The sequence below is a fragment of the Spinacia oleracea genome, chromosome 4 (genome assembly GCF_020520425.1).
Source record: "Spinacia oleracea cultivar Varoflay chromosome 4, BTI_SOV_V1, whole genome shotgun sequence".
Taxonomy (NCBI): Eukaryota; Viridiplantae; Streptophyta; class Magnoliopsida; order Caryophyllales; family Amaranthaceae; genus Spinacia; species Spinacia oleracea.
Window position 1 is genome coordinate 104,436,638 of NC_079490.1, and position 21,731 is coordinate 104,458,368.

Consider the following 21,731-nt stretch of genomic DNA (forward strand, 5'->3'; position numbering starts at 1 on the left):
CTAATCGTCATTAGTCATTGGTCGTCCACCTTTCAATGACCTAGATTAGGGATCCTTTGTGACTTCAATATTCAAGTTCACTTATGGGTGTTTCTTTGTCGAAGAATCCATCTTGACATCCCATTTGAATGTTTTGAATCACATGGACTTATCATTTAATACTAAACCAAAATTAAATGAATATGAAATATAATTTCATAAATGATAAATGTTTAAACCAAATTCTTACCAATTTGTTGGCCTCTAACCCAAAATCAAGCATTTAATGTTTTACAGATATAGGCCTTTCACCCAATACTTAAAACATTCATGGAACTCAAACTTGATTCCATTTCTGCATATGAATGTTGTGTCTCATTCAATGCAGAGGTTTAGTTTATCATACTTTGCTATTCTTAGCATCCTTTCTATCGAAAGCCTTTCAATGTAAGATGAAAAGATCTTTGAATATATTTATAGAATGATCTAGTCTTTCTTTGTTGTTAGAATGATTCTCATATTCAAAATAGAAAATTATCCAGATAGTTGACTTGTGATCAACCTGAGTTCATTGAAGAACTCCCACTAAAAACAATTCCCTTTTATTGCTTCTTAGGCAATAATGAATTCATTTCAATTATGTAGAATTTCAAATGATGCTTCCCTTTTGGAATGCTTCAACCAGTTCACATAGATGTGGGAGATACATCTTTCAACTGAGAACTTGGAAACTAATCATTGATTCAGTTTCCCATGCATTCACATATGGTTTGGAACCTATGTAACCACCTTTTAATCACGACGCCTAATTGCCCGTGTTTGTTTATGGTTTGCCTAACAACAAGATTCAACTTTTGCTTAGGCAAATGCATGTAGCATCAAAACTTTAGTTATCTTCACTTCCACTTATCAAGTTCTCGTCCTACATATCCAAATGTATTGGATGTTCTTGATACTTTTCCAATGATCTTTGATCCAGATCAATAGAGATTGGTATAAACTCGTCATGATCCAATGTTCATGAGTTACCTTGGCGATCTATATATCACATCATACATGATTGATTGTAATGCAAAAACCATTCGCATTTTAAAATCTATCCATGTAACTTTTAGCTTTATTCTGCTTCAAGAGATACTGAATCTTTGCTAAAATCTTGGCATTGCCATGTGATATAAGGTGAAGGCACCACTTCAAGGTCCTTCATGCTTAACTCTAGTGATAACAGCCTAGCTTTATACTTAGTTAAAGCATTCATAACTTAGACTTACTCATATGGGTTGAGAGTCTCTTTTGAGTCTCTCTATTGCGTTTGATTTAGTAATTACTTTTACAGAATCCAAACAACGCTTTAGATCCTATCCAATAGATCTTTAACCCAATATGTTCTAAGTTTCTCCATGGTTCTAATATTGACAAATACTTTCAAATCTAACCATTTAGAATTTGAATGTCATTTTCAATAGAGAGATATGTATCTCATATATAGAACCAATAAACTTGACTTAGCTTCCACTAAACTCCTCATCTATAGGATGATCTATATTTTCATAAAGCTATGATTGCTCAATAACCTTTTAGACAAATATGGTCCAATTCCCACTTGCATGCTTTAATCTACGAATAGATTTCTTAAGCTTGCTCTTTTATCTAGCATCCAAAACTTTTACATTGTGTGATGTACACAATTCCTTTCTACAAGTCCAATTGAGTAAGGTGTTTCGTTTTCCAATTACCATATTGCCATATGCCATGATTGCTAGATTTATCCAAAATAGTTCAAGCATTCCAACTTGGTGAAAAAGATTTCATCATTATCAACGCCGTGAAGTTGTTTACAATCTTTAACCACCAATCTAGCTTCTCTTTTGTAAGTGTATACAATATCATCTCTGTATGTTTTGAAACATGTTTGCGACCAATGGGAGTAAACCCTTTATGCAAATCAACTTTGTATGTTTAGAAAACATGTTTGCAACCAATGGGAGTGAACCCTTTATGCAAATCAACGTTCTATGTTTAGAAAACATGTTTGCAACTAATGGGAGTGAACCCTTTATGCAAATCAACCAAATCATAGATTTGATTCTTTAAGATGAAGGTATTTCGGATGAAATGGCCTCAAACCATTTTGTATGGCCTCGAACCATACTTATGTTTTTTATGGCCTAAAACCATACTTGGGAATTTTTAATTCGTCGTAGCTAACCTGTAAGCCGTATGTTTTTGAAGCACTTTCCAAAATCTTCATAGTTTTCATTCCTCAAGATAACTATGTATCTATCTTGGTTGAATTCTATTCCTTATACAATTTACCTAGGTATTGAACATCAAACGTTAGTGTCTATAAAGACATTACTCAAGTCCTTTGAGTATTAGGATTATCTTGAAGCACTTCTAAATTCTTCATGAAGCTCTTCCAAAGGCTTCTAAGTACGGAGCTTTTCCAAAGACTCCTAAGTATCCTACATTTTTTTGTTGCTTGACTCGAAGTTCATTCGAGGTCATTTTTCTCCCACTTGCCTTTTTGGAAATATGATGGTTTCCTAAAAGACAATATCTTAAGCAGCAATCATATGTTCTCAGATTTGTGGTAGAACCAATACCTTTTGTTTCTATGAGTCTCTCTTATAGAAACATATATCTATACTTGAGTTTGTTTGATGTAAACACTAACTCCCACTGGGTTTGACAACCCTTGATATACATGTACTGAAAAGATATACTGAACCGAAGTTCAATCCTTATGACATCTTATCCTTAGATTTGACAACTTTGTTTAGTGCGATAGTCACTTGAGAGTGTCATTTAGAAACTATATAGGAAAATAGTCGTGATTATCGTTAATCGAAATAGATTCCGATTTCTCCATTTGGACATACCATATTCTTATGGAGCTTCGATTGTTATAATGCCATGTAAACAATCTAGATAATCTTTCTTGGCTCATGCAAACATCACCTTGACCCAGCCTAGATGTTCCAAAATTCTTTCCAAGTTGATTTTATACCCTTTTGTGAATCGCATTGAAGCATTTCACATATTTCACATTGAGTAAATATAGCCATATTTTCTCAAATTCTTGTGAAATAGGTAAGTCATAAAATCCATCTTTGGCCTATGAACATAATTGTCTAGACTATTCTAACAATAGTCCATTTCGATGTCATGTTCAACAAGCAAGACCCACGTGTCTTAAATTAACCAACTTTCAGAAATCCATGCCATGGAATCTTAGAATGTTGACTTGTTGATATGGTCATATGACATTGACAAAGATATGTGGAACACAATTCAAAATGTTTGATTTGAACCTTCTGAAGTTTGAGTGTGAAGAGATTCGTTTTTTTATTAATCAATCATATGACTCAACCCATAAATGACCATTTCATTCAAATAAACACCCAACGAAAGTTTTTGTTTACTTTGAATGTGAGTCTTTCCGTTGTCCAAACAGAAATTCATTATGATATTAATGGAACATAATACCATTAAGTTCCAGCCTTTAGAAGGACTTTAAAACAAACATGATGACCCTACAATTAATGTAGCACAACTTTGCTTCATTTCCCACTTGTAGGTCAATAACCAGACTTAGCTCCCGGAATTTGAGTACTTAACAAGAGTTAGAACCTCAAGCGATAATCTAATACCATAGGAGTTTATTTGCTAAGTCGTTTCTCTTTAACACAAACTTTTAGGTAGAAATTGAATCTTGAATTCATTTCTTTTGTTCCCCTTTCCTATCCTTTCTAGCACGTTTTCTTATAGTCCTAAAGATTTCACTCTTTGCTTGATCTTCTTACTTTGTTATGCTTACAAAGTCCCTTTCTTTTGTTCACTTTGAATGACAACATCCAATGAGTCTAATTCATTATCGAATCAAAAGAAAATTGGTTCTTAACCATTGGTTATACATGAGTCTTTAACTCAATACTTCATTAATCCAAAACTACCCAGTATTCTGAATATATAAGGTCCAATTGGTCTAGCATTCAAATTTTAGTTTAAAAACAACCATGAAGATCACTATAAGAAAATAGCATTCAAGATACGCTCTCACTCTCTTTTCTTTGAGAATCGCTCTCAAAATTAGTTACTAATCCATCGAGGAAATATCGCAGTTCTATTGCCCGAACGCAATAAGGTTGAAGATTTACTATTCTACAAAATGAACTAGCAAAGAAAACATTTACCATACTTTAATAACTTGAAATAAAATCATTCATGCAATCATCAAAGCTATTAAACATTTCATTCATGCAAAAAATGAAACATGGTCCAAAATGAATTAAACGATTCCAAGACCCTAAAAGTCCTAAATCCTTAAGCAGCTTTGGCATGTCTTATGTAGTTTAAGATTCTAGGTAAGCAAAACCTATTGCTAGTAATCTCCAAATTTCTCTTGGTTAATAAATTAATACCATAATTTATCCCATTGCCACAACATAATGCCATTGTTGTTTGAGTTGAAACCACAATCAACATGCTCCTTTGGGACGCCTTACCACCTAAGTCAACTAAAATAGCACCTCGCTTTGGCGGAAACCTACTACCTTAGATCCTTAGATTTTTGTAAGTGCTTGATTTGGAAGGCAATTTTAAACTCAATATTTCTTTGGACCTAGTTGTTTCTATGTTAGTTCGATTAATTAGTGAACTTAATCTAATCGAGTCATACGAAACAACCTGTTCATGCAAATAATACATACATACATTCAAGCATAATATATATCAAAATGCATAAATAAATGGTGAACTAGTATGGCCCAAAACATCTTGTCTTGAAGCATCCAATCTTCATCACCGCCTTGTTAGCTTGGCATCGTCTTGAATCTTCGTTCAATTGCTAACTTAAAGTTCTAAACTTAGAAATACTTGAAAATAATAAAATTACATCAAAATTTCCATGGTACGCACACCATATTTAAAACTTTACATTCAAAGATAGAACGGTTCGTAGACCGTATTTAACTATCCTAAATGGCCATACTAGTCACTTGGAGTACCTGCATTACATAAAATATATATATTCTATGCATTCATCCATTCGTATGCTAAAACGAATGGCCCATACAATTATGCAAGTATTTACGTGAATTAATTAAAATTCACGTTCACATAAACGCGTCCTAAAAGATTAATCAATTTCCAAATTATTAATCCTTAGACTTTATTCTAATTAAAATTGAATTTAATTAAAATAATGCGACCTTCGAAAATAATTAAAAAATAATTATTTCATTTTAATTTCATTTAGTCGTGGCTCCCACTCAAACCAATCATTATTCCGGATAATTAATTATTAAATATTAAATTAAAACTCGCGGCCTAGCCCAAGTAAATAAAATATTAAATTAAATATCCCGTTAGCCCAAATTAATGCAAACAAGGTCAAGCCCAACGAAATAAACAAATTTATTTTTAAAAATATGTCCATGTGCTTGCTCGGGCTAGGCTTGCGCCCAGCCCATCGCAGCACTTGTGTGGCCTACGAGGCACACGAGCAATGCCCGCATACCCCGCAGCCAAGCACGCGTGCCCACAGCCATGGTTGCCCTGCGCGCTCGTCGCTGCCTGCTGATGTGCATCGCAAGGCTAGGCGCCTTGCTTGCTCGCAGCCCTCGCAAGCAAGGCCCTGCCTTCTTGCTCGCTTGCCCCTTTCTCTCGCCCAGCGTGCGCGCGGCACGCAGCGGCGATGCTGCTGCCCGCGTCACTACGGCTTGGCACGGATGCGGTAGCCCGCATGGCTCGACGAGCTACACGTCCACCCACCCTCGTGTTCGTGTCTTTGGTTCGTGCTACAGACCAACTTAATTAAAACAAAAATATTTTAATTTCACGAACATTTGCATTAATGTTATTTTTCATAAAAAGTTACGATTTTTATTTTCGAAAAACAACGGTTTTTACGATTTAATAAAATTAACGACAATCCAATTTCGTAAAATATTAAATCAAGGCGAACATTATGCAAATTTTAAAAACGAACGAATCAACCAAAAATTTGAACTTTTAAATAAAAAAATCCAAAACTTTAAATCGTTCTTTAAACATTTAAATTTCAGATTTTAATAATTAGGTTTAAGTGCGATTAAAATTAACGAAACCATTCAAAATTTTAATCCAATAATTTTTAAATATTAGCCACTGACCCATGAAATTATATTCCCTTTCCCAATTAACAGAATTATTAGATCTAAATTATTTTTAAAAACAAATAAGGATCTAAATTTTAAGAATTTGGGGAAAGCAAAATTAGGGTTTATACTTATCGAAAAAATCTGAAATTTTTACCATATATCAAGAATATACCAGAAGCATCGTTTCAAAATTTCAAGCAATTCCGAGTTGTAAAGGTCGACCTTTTAATTGAAATACTTTCCGACACTTTTAATTTTAATTCGAAAATTAACAAAAACGCCCAAAAAATATCACTTCGAGGACTGTTTTTGCAATTCCGAATCTTTCAATCAGATTAGGGTCAGAAAAGTCGAAAAACCGAATCTTTTTTATTTCAGAACAAGTTACGCAATTAATCCAATAATCCATAAAATTTTCGAAAAATCAACAAAAATTCTAAAAAATTCGACAGCAGCAAAAACAATTAAATCATGCTAAAAACATGCTTTGAATACATAAGGCTCGTGATACCACTGTAGGGGAATACATTTAAACATAATAACATGTGCGGAAACAATCTCCAAAGCCAGGAAACATGTATAAAGCACAGATTAAGCAAACTTACATTCGAAGTGTATTTTCCCTAGTAATCTGTCAACGAACACGAACTTAGAACTCCACTTGTCGTTCCTCTACTTGGTTCACCGACACGATCAGATCCGTCTTGATAACCGTAGCTTAGACAATCAATCAAGAGTTTGTGCTTTTGGGAAGAACACATCCATGGAGGCTGAGAGAGAATTAGGGTTTCTCTCTCTTCCTTAGGGGTTGATGTGTGTAATCTGATTGGGGTGTGCTGGAAAAGTGTACTTAGGTTATTAGAATAACCTAGTAGTCATAATAAGAAAACCAACCAACTTGATGGGCAAGCCAACCAAGTTGGCCGGCCAAGCCCACACGCAAAGAAAGCAGTAGGCGCGCACAGCTGGGCCGTGAGCCGCGTGCCGCTGCTGCTCCTTACTCCTTTGGCCCGTGCGCGCTACACAGCCAAGGCCTTTGGGCCAGCGCTGCATTGCCATGCATGCTACGCCCATGGGCCTTGCGCTTGTGCGCTCCGTCTCGTGGGTTGCTTTCGTATTGCGATTAAATCATCCTTCGACAATTTATTTATCGTTTCGTACTTGACGATCCAATGTCGTACGATATGTTTATTCGTCTCGCCTAGCTTACGAATATACTCAATACGATGTACGATTTCACGATCCAATGTTTAATCGTATAATTATGTTTTCCGAACTAATTTCCCGAAAAGCTATTAAATGAATTTCCGATTCATTTAATCCGGTGATCCGTTACATGCCAATGGTGTGACCTTGTAGGTTCAGTCAAGAGTAAGTTGTGAGCTTAATATTCATTAGAACTCACTGATCGGAAGCATTGCTCCAGCTAGCTGTTCCAATCACTTGATCTCACTGAATTAATTGTTCGCAATTATTCTGAACCTTGGTATTAGACTAAATGCACCTTGGTTGAAGGACATATTTCCTTCAGATAATTCTTTCAACGTTAATTTCTCGATCGTACAACTCTTAGAAAGTGGCCATCCTAGAACTCGAAAGCTAATCACGGATTTCAAGGTATAATCCTCCTTCAAAGCGATTCATCCTTTGCCTATCAGTAGCCACCAGGTCAGGGGCAAATCGAGCTAGCTCATTGAATTTCATTGCATATTGAAGAACATTCTTCTTTCCTTTACTTAGTTGGATGAATTCAGACTCCATTTGTAGTGGCAGGGAATGGGGATAAAATTGTTCCCTCATAGCTTCCGTCAGGTTTTCCCAACCCAACTAGGCTCATTTTTATTCCTTTTACACTTTTCCACCAAACGTTGCCATGTCCTTTCAAGTAAAAGACGGAGTAGTTGACCTTCCATTTCTCGGGACATTGCGTAGCATCGAATAACTTTTCCATATCGCTAATCCATTCTTCAAATCCCGTAGGTTCTGGCTTGCCATCATAAGCAGGGGGGTTATGAAAAGTGAACTTCTTCAACATGTTGGAACATTCTTCGTGCTCTGACCTTGGTTTATGACGGTTTTCTTGCAGAAGTTCTCAAATTATCAATATCACGAGGTCCATTCGATGATCGCTCGTTTCTCCTAGGGTATCCCCAAAAATGGGATCTTTGTGCAATGCTTTGATTCTTTATCTCATTCCTTCTCGTGTCAGTGTGGATTCCTAATTACCATTTCCACCGTTAATGTCGTTATCGTTCCTAGTGTCGTTAATAGGAATATTTCCGCTTGAAGTCATTGTCGATCTGATCGCAAAGATACAATGCTTCAAATGATTCCTTCGTCGTGAAAACTACACTAAAAACATTATGCAAATCATAATAAGGAAAGCATTCCCGTTCCCCTTTCCTATCACTCGCACTCAATTAATTTATTTTTAACCATTTTACATCTTTTATTTAATCCTTTTTCCCTTAAAAAAAATAAAAAATTCTTTTAGTCCTATGTTTGACCTAATTCATCTTATTACAGTGACAAAATTGACATAAAACTCATAGGATTTTATTTGATGATCGCAGAACCTCCGCTCTGATGCCAAGCTGTAATGCCATGACTTCTAGACACCATTTATTAGGTTAATTTTCTTTAATTTAGAAGCGGAGACCCTAGTTTAGTCGGAGTGTCACATGGCGTATCTTCCTTGCAGGAAATACAAGGCGACATAATACTTATTCCTTTACTAAATAATGTTGACTAACCGTAAATACTCTCGACTTTTATTAAACCTTAATATTATAATCTAACTTAATTCTTGACATTAAACTAGAGTTTAATTAATACACTGATTATTGCTAATGACACATACTTATTCTTACATACCATCGAAAATTGATTTGAATGTCACATCCTCACACTAAGGCATCCCGTAGTCTTCGTGGTACCTAAAACAAAAAGCAACATTGTGAGGCGAGGATCAGTAACATACTACTATAACAACGTAAATTCATTTCAATTCATTTTATTTACTTTGCAAACAAGGAGAATAGAATATAGTCAAATACTTTCATAAGATCACTGCAGTAAAACATCATTCATACTTGAAACTTTAATAATTCTCATTATCTTTCAGAAAATAGAAAATATTCATTTTACTTGGTAAATGACGAGTTAGCCTCGTGGACGTCTTCAACCTTGCGATAGTCCTCAAGGATCACCCTCCCTTATTGGACATACGCTTGTACCTATGTAGTTTATTTATTTATTTTTAGCTTGCGGTAACCCTCAAGGAGCACTGTCCCTTTTTGGGTGTCCCGCGGTACGATGATACGCGCACGACCTAGAAATAGTAACCCCACTAACTGTCAGGACCTGTTACACTTCGTCTCTTACTCATAAAACATCATTCTTATAAAATCATTCATAAACACATATGAATATAATTAATCATAAAACACACTTATAAACACATTTCGTATCCCATAATCCAATAAAAAGCATACCATTATAAACACATTTCACAATCTTTATAAAATACATTTTATAAGGGGAATGTGGGTGTTAGCAATAGATGTTACCTCCACCGTTGTTTACACTTCTTGTTTGATGGATCGTTCTTCCCGAGCTCCAAGCACTATTTTTACTGTTTATACTTGTCATTTGGACACAAATTTTATTATTTAGTAAAGATAGAAAATACATATCCTATAAAATCATTTTCTACCTATTTGAAAATAGGTTTGCGTATGAAACCAATTAGAAAGAAAATAAAATTATTTAAATATTTTTACCCAAATTAATTTATGTAGGATAGTGGAATATATTGAATTATTTTGGAACTGTACACCAAACTTTCGGTATTTCACTAGATAGAAGACGAAGCAGAGGAGCACGAAGAGAAAAGGGAGGATGGGTCTTGCGTGAGGCGATGTTTAGGTGGTCGGAGATTAGCTGGTCAACACTTGGAAGTGAGGTGGTGGTTTGGTACTGGAGGCAGAGCCACGGTGGTGATAGTGGTGGTGCGCCAAATGAGGAAGGAATGATGTGAGTTCGGGTTTTGGGTTTCAACAAAGAAGGGATACGATTATTAGAACTTGATGTTTTAGTTTAGTGGAAGTACAAGGTGTAGTGAATGAGAGAAGGCCACTTCGGTGGTGGCAGTAGGTAGCAGCAGCGGCGGAGCCGTGGTGTTTATGGTGGCCGCAAGAGGTGGCGTTGGTGGTTTGTTTGTCGAAACAGAGAAAGAGGTAGAGGACTTGAGGTTTTTGTTGGATAACTTCAATGAATTATTGTGGAAATAGGGAGCAGATTTCTCTTCTACTTATAGAGTAATTGAAACTCAATCGACATCACCCATGCTCAACATGGAAGTAGAGTAAGGAAGAAGGAGAGGCACTTGGGGATCAAGAAAATGAACTTGGACTGAATTAGGGGTAAAGAGGAGTCAAAGAAACAAGTAAATTTTGACCGTTGTTCTACACATACACGTTGGAGAAGGGGGAGAAAGCTAGAGGATGAAGGTTTTTTTTGGACTTAATAGTATTTTGAGTTATTTCATAAGATTGGGAATTTTCTGAATTTTTAGGATGCTAATGAGACTTAAATATGGGCTTAGATTAATCGTACATTATACAATTAAATTTCAAAATTGATTTTCTTAATGATCATAAAAAACATTAAATTTATAAACGTAAATTGCAAAATAATACTACTAGTTATACGTTTTGGAAAAAAAATATTGAATTAGGATGTTTTTAAGAAAATAATAATCATTTAGTATTAACAAAATGTGTTTTAAACATGCGGGGGTTACATTGACGATCCAATGTCGTACGATATGATTATTTGTTTCACCTAGCTTACGAATATACGCAATACGATATACGACTTTACGATCCAATGTTAAATCGTATAATTATGTTTTCTGAACTAAGCAGGCAAAGGAATTAGTTAAGAAGTTGAAACAATTAGTTAAACATTCTGTTCAATTAGTTAGGCAGGCAAAGGAGTTAGTTAATAAAGTGAAATAATTAGTTAAACATTTTATTCAATTAGTTAATCAGGCAATGGAATTAGTTCAGAAGGTGAAACAATTAGTTACACTGAAAAAGTAATTAGTTAAACATTGTGTTCAATTAGTTAAGCAGTCAAAGGAATTAGTTAAGCAGGCAAAGGAATTAGTTAAGAAGGTGAAACAATTAGTTAAACATTATATTCAATTAGCTAAGCAGGCAAGGAATTAGATAAGAAGGTGGAACAATTAGTTACGCTGAGAAAAGTAATTATTTAAATATTCTGTTCAATTAGTTGACTAGACTAAGGAAATATTTAAGCATTCAAAGAAATTAGAAAATTATTACCTAAAACATATATCACAAAGGCACGTTTGAAGTCGTCTCCAGACTCATCAGTTTTAGTCAAATAGGACTCCAACTCCGTCAAAGGTGGAGATTGCACATTGTTTCTCTTATTGTACTTTGCAAACCACCTATGAATCATATTATGGATGACATCTCCCTCAACCCGCTTTCGTGGTGTCTCCTCAACATCGACACCTTTGTTCCACGGCAGGCCAAAAACGTCATAGACATCATAGTCATATAATTGAACATTGTGTTTCTGTCCTTCTCCAAACTGGAGCATATGTCCAACACTGATAAAATTCTGTAGAAGCCAAGGAACAAGGCGTTTGTTGTTTTCATGAAGATGGACACTAAGCGGGCCAGCAAAACCAATTTATGTTATCGCGTTCACTTGCTCCTCTTTTTTCATTATAACGATGAGGAGATTAATTAGAGCCTCAGGTCGACAACTAAGTTTAAGTTCCCTACGAAAAAAAAAGAATTTAAAACAAAGAATATGTTAACCAATAAATGAATCAGGTACACTAAATGCTTGAAATACTTAACTAATTGTTTTCACAGTTTAACAAATTACTTTCCAAAGGTAACTGCAGAATCAATATTTAACTAATTGTGTTTTAAGCTTAACTAATTAGTTTAATTTCTTAACTAATTGATTAAGTACATGAACCAATTACTTAAGCAGGGAAATCAATTAGGTCAACAGTGAATTAAAATAGTTAAACGATGACATATATTAGTTAAGGTTTTTTTGCCAAAAAGGACCTTTTATAAACGTTTTTTTGCGAGAAAGGACCTTTTATGACGAAATTGGTGAAATGGGACCTAATACATAATTTTTTTTGTTGATTGGGACCTTTTACCGGTTTCTTGGAGTTGACCCAAGATTCCGGCAATGACTTTGACACGTGGCAACCGGAGAAGGCCACGTGTCCATTTAATGATTAAAAAAAAAATCCCCCCCAAAAAAAAAAATTATCGATTTTTATTTTTTTGCCCCAAATCGATTTTTTTTTTGCCCCAAATCGAAATTGATTTTTTTGCCCCAAATCGATTTTTTTTTTTGCCCCAAATCGATTTTTTTTGCTCCAATTCTCCCTCCAAAATCCCAATTGCCTTAAAGTTCGTCACTGAAATTGTCTACCACGAATTGTTATTCATAGCCACACGAATGAGGTTTGCTAGTTTTCCCCCTCAATTGTTCTAATTTTGCGTCGAAAAAATTAGGGTTCTTCGCAAAATTGGGGCATAAAAAAAGAAATTCGATTTGGGGCCAAAAAAAAAAAAATAGATTTTTTTTTTTTAGGTATTTTTTTTTTTTGGCCAATTTTTTTTTAATCATTAAATGGACACGTGGCACTCTCCGGTTGCCACGTGTCAAAGTCGTTGCCTGAATCTTGGGTCAACTCCAAAAAACCGGTAAAAGATCCCAATCAACAAAAAAATTTATGTTTTAGGTCCCATTTCACCAATTTCGTCATAAAAGGTCCTTTCTCGCAAAAAACCGTTTATAAAAGGTCCTTTTTGGCAAAAAATCCATTAGTTAAAGAGGATAAGATTTATACCTATCCAACTCTATAACATCCCTGTCCTCCTCCATGTATTCCAATTTCACTTTCGGCTTCTTTGTCCCTCTTCTGGACGGAGCAGCTTCATTCTGTAGACCAGCAGCAACGTCTTCAGTCTGCTTCCCAACACGTTTTTTTTATTGTTTTGGGGAATCAGGAACAGTCTCCTAAAGTCCTTTCCCAGCTGCCTTTGTTGAAGAGGCTTCCACATAATCAGATGATTTGGAAACATTTTTCGACCGCATTTTTGAAACTGAAACAATACATGAGTGAAGTTAAAACAATTGCAATACGCAAATACAAATAATGAAAGGGGTGTAATGAACATAATCAGTATGGATAACAAGAAAAACACTAAAACAAATTCAAGTACAAAAAAATTTCAGTGTGTAACTAATTGCTTTGAATGCTTCACTAACTAGTTAAAATAGTTAACTTATTGGATTGCGCAATTAACTAATTGGTTAAAAAAACATAACTAATTGGTCTGGAAACTTGTAGGTTAAATAATTCAATAATTCGTTTAACTAATTAACTAATGAGTTTAAATACTGAACTAATTAGAACAAATAGGTAACAAATACATGAGTATTGTTAATAATTTACTTTCTAACACATACCTAATAAAATTAGAATACAAAAAAAACCTAAAATCAACTAAAAAGCAGGTAAAACCCTAAAACTTCACCAAAAATATAAAATCAAACAAAAATACAAACAAATACAAGTAGAATCAGAAAAAAAAATGAACGAAAAGCGAGTAAAATAAAAAATTGCAGTTCACAAACACTAGGTCCAACAAAAAAAAATCGAAATAACTATGAGAAATGCAGGAATCAACACAAAAAGAATAAAAGTACAAAAAAAAAGAAACAAAACGGGAGATAATGAAAAAGCGCCAAGTAAAATCACAAATCGCAGTTCCGAAACCCTAGGTCGAACTAGAAAACACGAAATAACTACGAACAAATGCAGGAATCAATACAAAACGAACAAAAATACAAAAAAAAAAAGCACAATCAGGAGAAAATGAAGAAGAATCGAGTAAAATAACAAAATCGCAATTCAGAAACCCTAGGTCAACCAAAAAACACGAAATTACTACGAAGAAATGTACGAATCAACAAAAACAAGTAGAAATGAGAAGGAACTTACAAAAATGTAGCGAAATTGGAAGAAGATTGAAGAAATGTAGCGAAGCTGGAAGTACGAATGGGTTTCTCTCTCCTCAAATGGAAGCGCGAATGATTTTCTCTCTCTTCACTGTAAACAATGATTTTAAAATGAAAAAGAAGTTGAAAAATCAAATATATATGCGACCTGTTTTTCGACCCGCGACACACCCATTGGTGGGTGGTCTGACATGTCAGGCCACCTTTTTGAAAAGTATGTAAACTCTTAAATAGAACAAGGTTGTTACTTTGGCCTACAACAACATATGATTTAGGATGATTATCAACAATATTTTCTTCTACATTATCAATCACATTATTCATAATATCTGAAAAATCATATAAAAAAACACAATGATTAGAAAAAGAACACAATAAAATAAAATAGAACAAAGTAAAGATCGCAAATAATAAGAAAAGAACACAAGAAAAGGAAAAGAACAAAGCAAAGATCACAAATAATAAGAAAAGAACACAATAAAATAAAAAGAACAAAGTAAATATCTAAATTGGACTTATTTCTTCTATAATATTCTTGTTCATTTAGTACGAGCACATGTACGTTTAATACGTCAACATATTTTCTTTCTATAAAAAAAATGGAATACATAAAATATACGTATTATTACATAATCAATTTCATCAAAACAAATGCAATAAAAATACAATTTATAAAAATCAATGTGTAATTACATAATCAAAATCTTCAAAATGAACGTAACAAAATCAACTTATGTTTAAATAATCAAATCCATTAATCAACTAAAACAAAATCAAGTATTACTTCGTACTACACAATCATAACCAACGCAATGTATTATTACAAAATTGTAAAATTATCTTTCAAATCTGATTATCAGCTCTAGAATTGCGATTTGAAGTAAAAGAATTAATTGAATTTGATGTCGAAACAGAAAAATCAATGACATGTGAATTCCATCACTTTCTCTCTTAAAAAATCAATTTAGAAAACCTAGTATCAACTTTCTCTCTCCTCTTCACAATTTTAATTCAAACAAATAAACCCAGAAGAATAAATGTTCGTGAAAGAGAGAAAAATAAGAACAATGAATCAAATAAAAAGCGTGAAAACAGAAAGAGAAAAGAACATAACCTGAACAAAACCTTCAATGTTCTTTCGTTCGGGGTAAATGTTCTTTTGTTTTCGGGATTTAATGAAACACGCGCGTTTTGTGTATTTCTTATGTCGTTTTGGTCCCGATGCACGATGCTCATCCTGCACACGACTGCACCATCCAATTTGTAATACGGAGTAAATTACAAATGTGTTTGTGACTAGTTTGTTATTTCAGGTAATACATGACAAATTTTCCTCAAATAAAATATAATGTTTATGTTTTTATTTTACTCAGGTCATGCTTTTCTCTCTTCCTACTTCCTACCTTTCGTACTTCCTCTGTTCATAAATACTCGCAACGTTTGATATTTTTACACTATTCACATATTTCACTTTGACTATTGTTGGTGATTTATATGTCAAATAAAACATAGTCATGTGGGATCTTGTTAGATTTGTCTCAGTATGTATTTTCAAAATATCAACTTTTTATAATTTTTGCTTGAAGAGAATTTAAGATATTGACGATCTAAATTGTGTATTGGCATGCGTGAAATTAACAAACGTTGCGAATATTTATGAACAGAGGAAGTATGTCTTTATTGCCTTTTATGTCATGACCAATGGTTAGGGCATTGTTAGATTGCTCTTTACTCAATACAAACCAGGAAACCCGAGTCTGCTTAAGTGTAGACCACTTTGATTAAGGCTATGCCTAGCCCATTAATGTTCTAGACTCAAAGCTATAACAGATCGAAAGACCTACTCGTTGAAGGTTGTATCAAACAGCGATGTGAAAGAGGGTATTCATCATTGTCAGATCTCATCTACAACGATCGTGGTTTAGCCGGATTAGAATTTTGTTTGATCCAAATTGTTTTATACTTGTTAGTTTTGATTTCTATTTTAAATGTCGTATGACTATTTTATCAATTAACTAATTTTTACCTTTAAAAAATGGAGTTAATTGATTCTCCTCAAAACTAAATTGTACGGAGTGAAACAATAATTATACATTGGCAGAAGAGACTGATGAAAGAATTGTGATACACAATTCAAGATTTGCGAAGGCCTTGAAGGAGAAGAAAGAACATGAAGAGAAGATAAGAAATTTGGAGTATACCTTGGACACAATGACAAATATACAAGCATACTACGGAGTATAATCTATTGCTTCACTTATTATTACTTGGAATTCTAGGTTTCATCTAAATTAAATTTCCCACGCATCCAACATATTGAAACCTTTAGGCAAAAGAAATTGAAATTTAAAACTAACGCAAATACTTGGTGTATTTGTAATGTACTCCGTAGGATTTAAAAAAAATCATCTAAAACTGCAATTTATTCTCAATACTCAATATGAATTCTCACTGGCACGCAGAAAATGCACAAACAAGTGGAACAACTCAAAGATGAGAAGGAATCAAAACTTATTAAGCAGCATATCTCCTAGAGTAATCACAAAAAATGAAGTGTTTCCCTAGCAATGGAGATGTCAATATGAACACAACTACCACAATGAAGTACAAACATTTTCAGTTTGTTCAGATCTTAGAGGCGAAACCAAGGCCTTCCTTTGACAGCTGATTCAAGCTCTCAGCTGCAGGCTGCACTCTAGCAACCTTAGCAATGGCCTTGTTTTCCTCTGGAGTTCCACTTTCAAGGAATGCTCCAATAACCTTTCCATCTTTTACCCAGTATGTACCAAACTTGTGGGGTGATGATGCCGGGTCATTATCACCAAAGACAACAGTCTCTCCTACATTATCACCATAAAATTGCCATGATAGATCAAACGAGCGAGAATAGAAGTATGGTAAATAATCATATTCTTCAATTGACTTCCCCTCCTCACTAGCTTTGATGGCCTGTAAAAATAAACATGGTTTAGTGCACTGGACTCTGTGAAAGGTTGTCACTTGTCACATATCCCTTTTTAAATTAAGGATTTACCCTTATAGTATGTTTGGAAAAATAAACATAATATGCTTCTATATCGGATAAGTGAATGTTATTCGGACAACCCAACATAATATATGGACTTCTAGACTGAGAGAGTGCTAGGCAAGTTTTCAAGAACATTGTCAGTTAGAGTCTTGTGTGTGTACTGTCACACTAATATCTGTTAAATTGATTTCATACCCGGCCCAACAGATACCAGTATACCACATGCTACGGAGTATGGACTAATTCTCATTAGAATCTGAAGCCACTTGTGAATTCCAGATATGTGACTCATGGTTTTCATTTTTGTTAAGAGATGGGTTGACCATTACCTTAACAGCCTGCTCAGCAGATTTACGGGCATGATCAACATGTTCAACCCTTCTAATGTCACCATACAGTTTCATTGGGAAGGTGGCAACATCACCAACAGCATACACATCTGGGACACTTGTTTTAAAGAAGGCATCAGTCTGCAACAATGATAGCCAGTCAGGCCGCATACAGATAAACAATGCAAAGATGATGTAGATATGAAAGTAACAAACCTTAATTCCTCCTTTCTCCTCATCAACTTGCCCCTTGAACAGCGTAGTTAGAGGTCTTCCACCAACACCAACAACCACAATATCAGCTTCGAGCACCCTCCCATCCTTTAGATGTACTTCCTTCACCTGAAATACAACAAGATAGACCATGTTCCAGAGTATTTTCACATGTCACATAGAAGTATCAAAGACTTTACCAGACGAAAGTCACAAAGTTTCAAGAATGCATACCTCTCCATTATCATTGGAACCAAATCCAACTGCTACTGTTCCTTTAATAATATTGATTCCCTTGTTGGTGTAGTAGCCCTCATAAAACTTGGCTATATCAGCAGTAAAGAGACGCGGCACTACAAAACAAATTTAAAGAAAAGATAGAGCACCACTCATCAGCAATCCTTCTGAATCATATATCTAATGGTAAAGGAAAAGACATTTCATACAGAAAAAGCTACCATATAATAGGACTGCACGAACAATTTTACTTGTATAAGCATTTAGACTTACTGCACCAGGGTTCTGGGTAAACCATGTTGACATCCAAATCGTTGATTTTCAGTGCTGCACTAAGCTCCAGACCGATGTAACCTCCACCAACCACAACAGCTTTTCCATTCTTCTTAGCTTTAATTACTTCGACAAGCTTGTCAGCATCATCAATCTCTCTGAGATAGAAGATATTCTTTGCATCAGCTCCTTTTACGCCAAAATCAGTCAATTTTATAACCTAAAACAATGTCAAACAGTAGCGTCTCTTCAGCAGGCAGGTGTTAACATATGGCCATCAGAAAATATGACTATCACAAAACTCACTGTAGAACCAGTCGCTATGATTAAATTGTCAAACTTGAAAATCTCTCCGGCTGCACTCGTAAGCGACTTCGAAAATAGATCAGCTTTGACAATTTCTGTGCTCAACACCAGCTCAATTCCTACAGTCATATATATTTGATTTGAAGCAAAAGAAGACATTAGATAACTCCATCAGCAAATGGTTGCCAGTTCAAGAATCAGCTAATTCCAATACTGCCAGCAGCAAAATTTCCCATGGGTTTGCTAGTTGAATAAATATATCAAAGGCATATACTTCCAATCTGAAAACAATCCCGTCTCATGATGAATTTTTACCTTTATAAGCATGCATACTTTGATTCACAAAATATAAGAAAATACACTAAAGAAAATACACTAATGAAAATATAGCTCAGATTCATGTAAAATTCATAGCACGATCATTGATGACAAAGTGATGATTGGAAAGAAGCCACAATACCTTTTTCACTGTACCACTCGGGAAGAAGTCGCTCCCCTCCACCTCCAACACAGCAATGGAAACCAGGAAGTCTAGCAGTACCTGTAAAACCCAACTCTAATTGTCAGATAGCATGTCACAGAAATTTGCGACAACAGTCAGATAACAAAGTGGATCCATAGATCACACTTAGGTACTTAATTAATAATAAACAATTTAAACTCAGCATCTTGTCCAATATATGCATAAAATTGTCATATCAAATGTGGGTACTTAAGGGTCTAACAAAAATAACATTCGAAACTGAGTCCAAGGGACATTAGATGCAAGTAGATGATAAATGCAGCTCAGAAGACTAAGACTGGAAGACTAGACTAGCACTGCTCAAGCAATAAAGGAATTGGACCGACTTATCAGCAACATTATTAACCATAAGAGTACAGCTGTATAGTTAGAAAATTATGAGACTGTCCATGAAGTTACCCTCTGGAAAGAGGTAGGCCTTGCTGAGTGCTGGACGTTCATAAGGAGCAACCTGGAACAGAAAGATACATCATTAGGTCTTTCTCAAAAGCGGAACCCTTCAACATACATAAAGCAGCAGTAAACACAGATGAAAAGACGATAACACTTCAGGCACAACAATGTAATATCATGTAGGCTGCAGAAGGAACTGCCATAAGTCGGAAGCAGACCAAAAAAAACTGTCCTCACCCCACAATAACTTGTGAAAAGGACAGTAAGTATATAGACTTTCAGCATATTTTCTCCACAAACAATACTATAGCTAATATCAACGTCATCCCATAGCATGATTTACAAGACCTTGCATATGATAGATATAGCAATTGAACGGATACCACCCATTCTTTAGATGAACCACATGATATCAATTAACACACATTCAAGACAAGTGACAAAAATATGATGAACAACTTGACTACATGACAAGCATCAAAGTTAACAAACATCTGAGTTCAGCATACCGCTTCTTTAGAAATGAGGGCTAGTTCTCCTGGCTGAAGACCGTGTTTCGAAAACTCTCTAGCAGCATACCCCTGCAAACACAAAATAAAGTCATCTATTTTCAGAAACAGTAAGAAGAATATCAATGTTTATAGAAAGAACAACAAAATTCACCAAACCCCTACATCTTTGTCGAGCATATCAAATTTATTATTCTGTCGTGTGTAATAAATTAGTTATGTACTTCTACATGCTTCTTAATTCTAATTCCCTCCACTAATCAACATGGATCTATCATCTGCATACTCACTTACTCAGTGTATGTGCAACTCTGACATATTACAATTAAGCAAAAAACTATTGTTTCTCGAGCAAATAATGATGTTCACTTGTATAAGCATAATACGCTCGAGCAAAAACTAATATTCCGCTTGTAGCGCTACCAAACTTTAAATTGTCTATATGGACTTAGTTTCCGTCATTCTAGCAATGCGATCCAATTTAACATGACGAGTGACACATTGACACAATAAGACTATATCCGACCATAATCAGTAAGCAAAAATAACCAGGATTAAATGTTATTACAAGGAAAAACATGTTTATCAAGCAATCATACTCGCGAACAACGTAACAAATATTCAATCAAATAAAACTCCGTTTCTATTATTAAGAAGTCCAGCGATTTCTGAGCAATCAATTCGGAGAAATTTCAAAACAATCTCCTACGCTCACGTCAAGTGGCATTCTCGTAATTATAATGAAAAAATATACAATCTAAAAATTGCAATAAAGAAAACAATTTTAATATAAAAAAAATTGTACATTTACACATGTATATCGTATATTTTGACAATTTATTTATGAAAATACCCCTTAATATATTTTGCTGGCCCGGATATTGACTGGGCGGTTCGGGGATTGTTTTGAAATTTCTCTAAATTCGCATTTACTCAAAATAAAATAACATAACTCCAGAAAAAAAAAAGATCAACATTTAACAATAGTTAGATCGATCAAACACTCTACTAGTCTACTTCGATCATTCTAAACAACAGAAGTTGCAAAAATTACAGAAAATTTTATCAAATTCAATACAAAACAGGGAAAATGATATTTTTTTTTATTCAATCAGATAATTTGATCCGTTCGGGTCAAAATTAAAACTACAGATATCAGAGAATTGCACAGATTTTTTCGCTAAAGATAGAAAATTTGTAAAAGAAATTACGTAAAAGAATGAGAGAAAAGAAGGCTTACAGCAGAGACACCGCCGCCGAGAATGACATATTTGAAATGCTTTTCCGCCATGGATGATTCTTCTTTGATCGATCGAAAACGAAGAGATTATGACAGAAAAAGGGAGGAGAGAGAAAATGGTAAGAGCGGAAATATGGTGAATGGATTGGTTGGATACTTATAAATATTGAATAATAATAATGTAAGGAAACAGAATAATTAGGTGGTGGTCATAGATTGACCGTTGATTAAATTTCTACAATGGTAGTTAGACACGTGGCGGTAAAGTATCCGTCCGAATAAGCTGACCATATGTATTCTGCGTTTTGCCACAAGTGCGCCTTCCTTTGTTTATGGTAACGGAACACTTTGTGACCCTCTAGAAACTCTCCGTCCTGTCGATGTGTAAGAGCATCAATACTCATGGGGAATCCATGACTTTCTCTCCCCTCATCTCATTGGTCCACATCATTTTCCACTAACTT

The 21,731-nt window shown here is 34.7% G+C and overlaps 1 protein-coding gene across 1 annotated transcript; it reads right to left on the reverse strand.

Annotated features, from left to right (window-relative positions):
* Nucleotides 1-16,610: 16,610 nt before the first annotated feature.
* LOC110778274 (monodehydroascorbate reductase) lies at nt 16,611-21,431 on the reverse strand. Its single transcript, XM_021982846.2, has 10 exons — nt 21,268-21,431; nt 20,028-20,099; nt 19,525-19,576; nt 19,063-19,143; nt 18,603-18,721; nt 18,297-18,516; nt 18,021-18,139; nt 17,790-17,915; nt 17,574-17,714; nt 16,611-17,165 (listed from the first exon to the last, which is right to left on the reverse strand). Exons 1-10 carry the CDS (start codon nt 21,316-21,318, stop codon nt 16,842-16,844), a joined length of 1,305 nt encoding a protein of 434 aa, XP_021838538.1. The 5' UTR covers nt 21,319-21,431; the 3' UTR covers nt 16,611-16,841.
* Between the last annotated feature and the right edge of the window lie 300 nt (nt 21,432-21,731).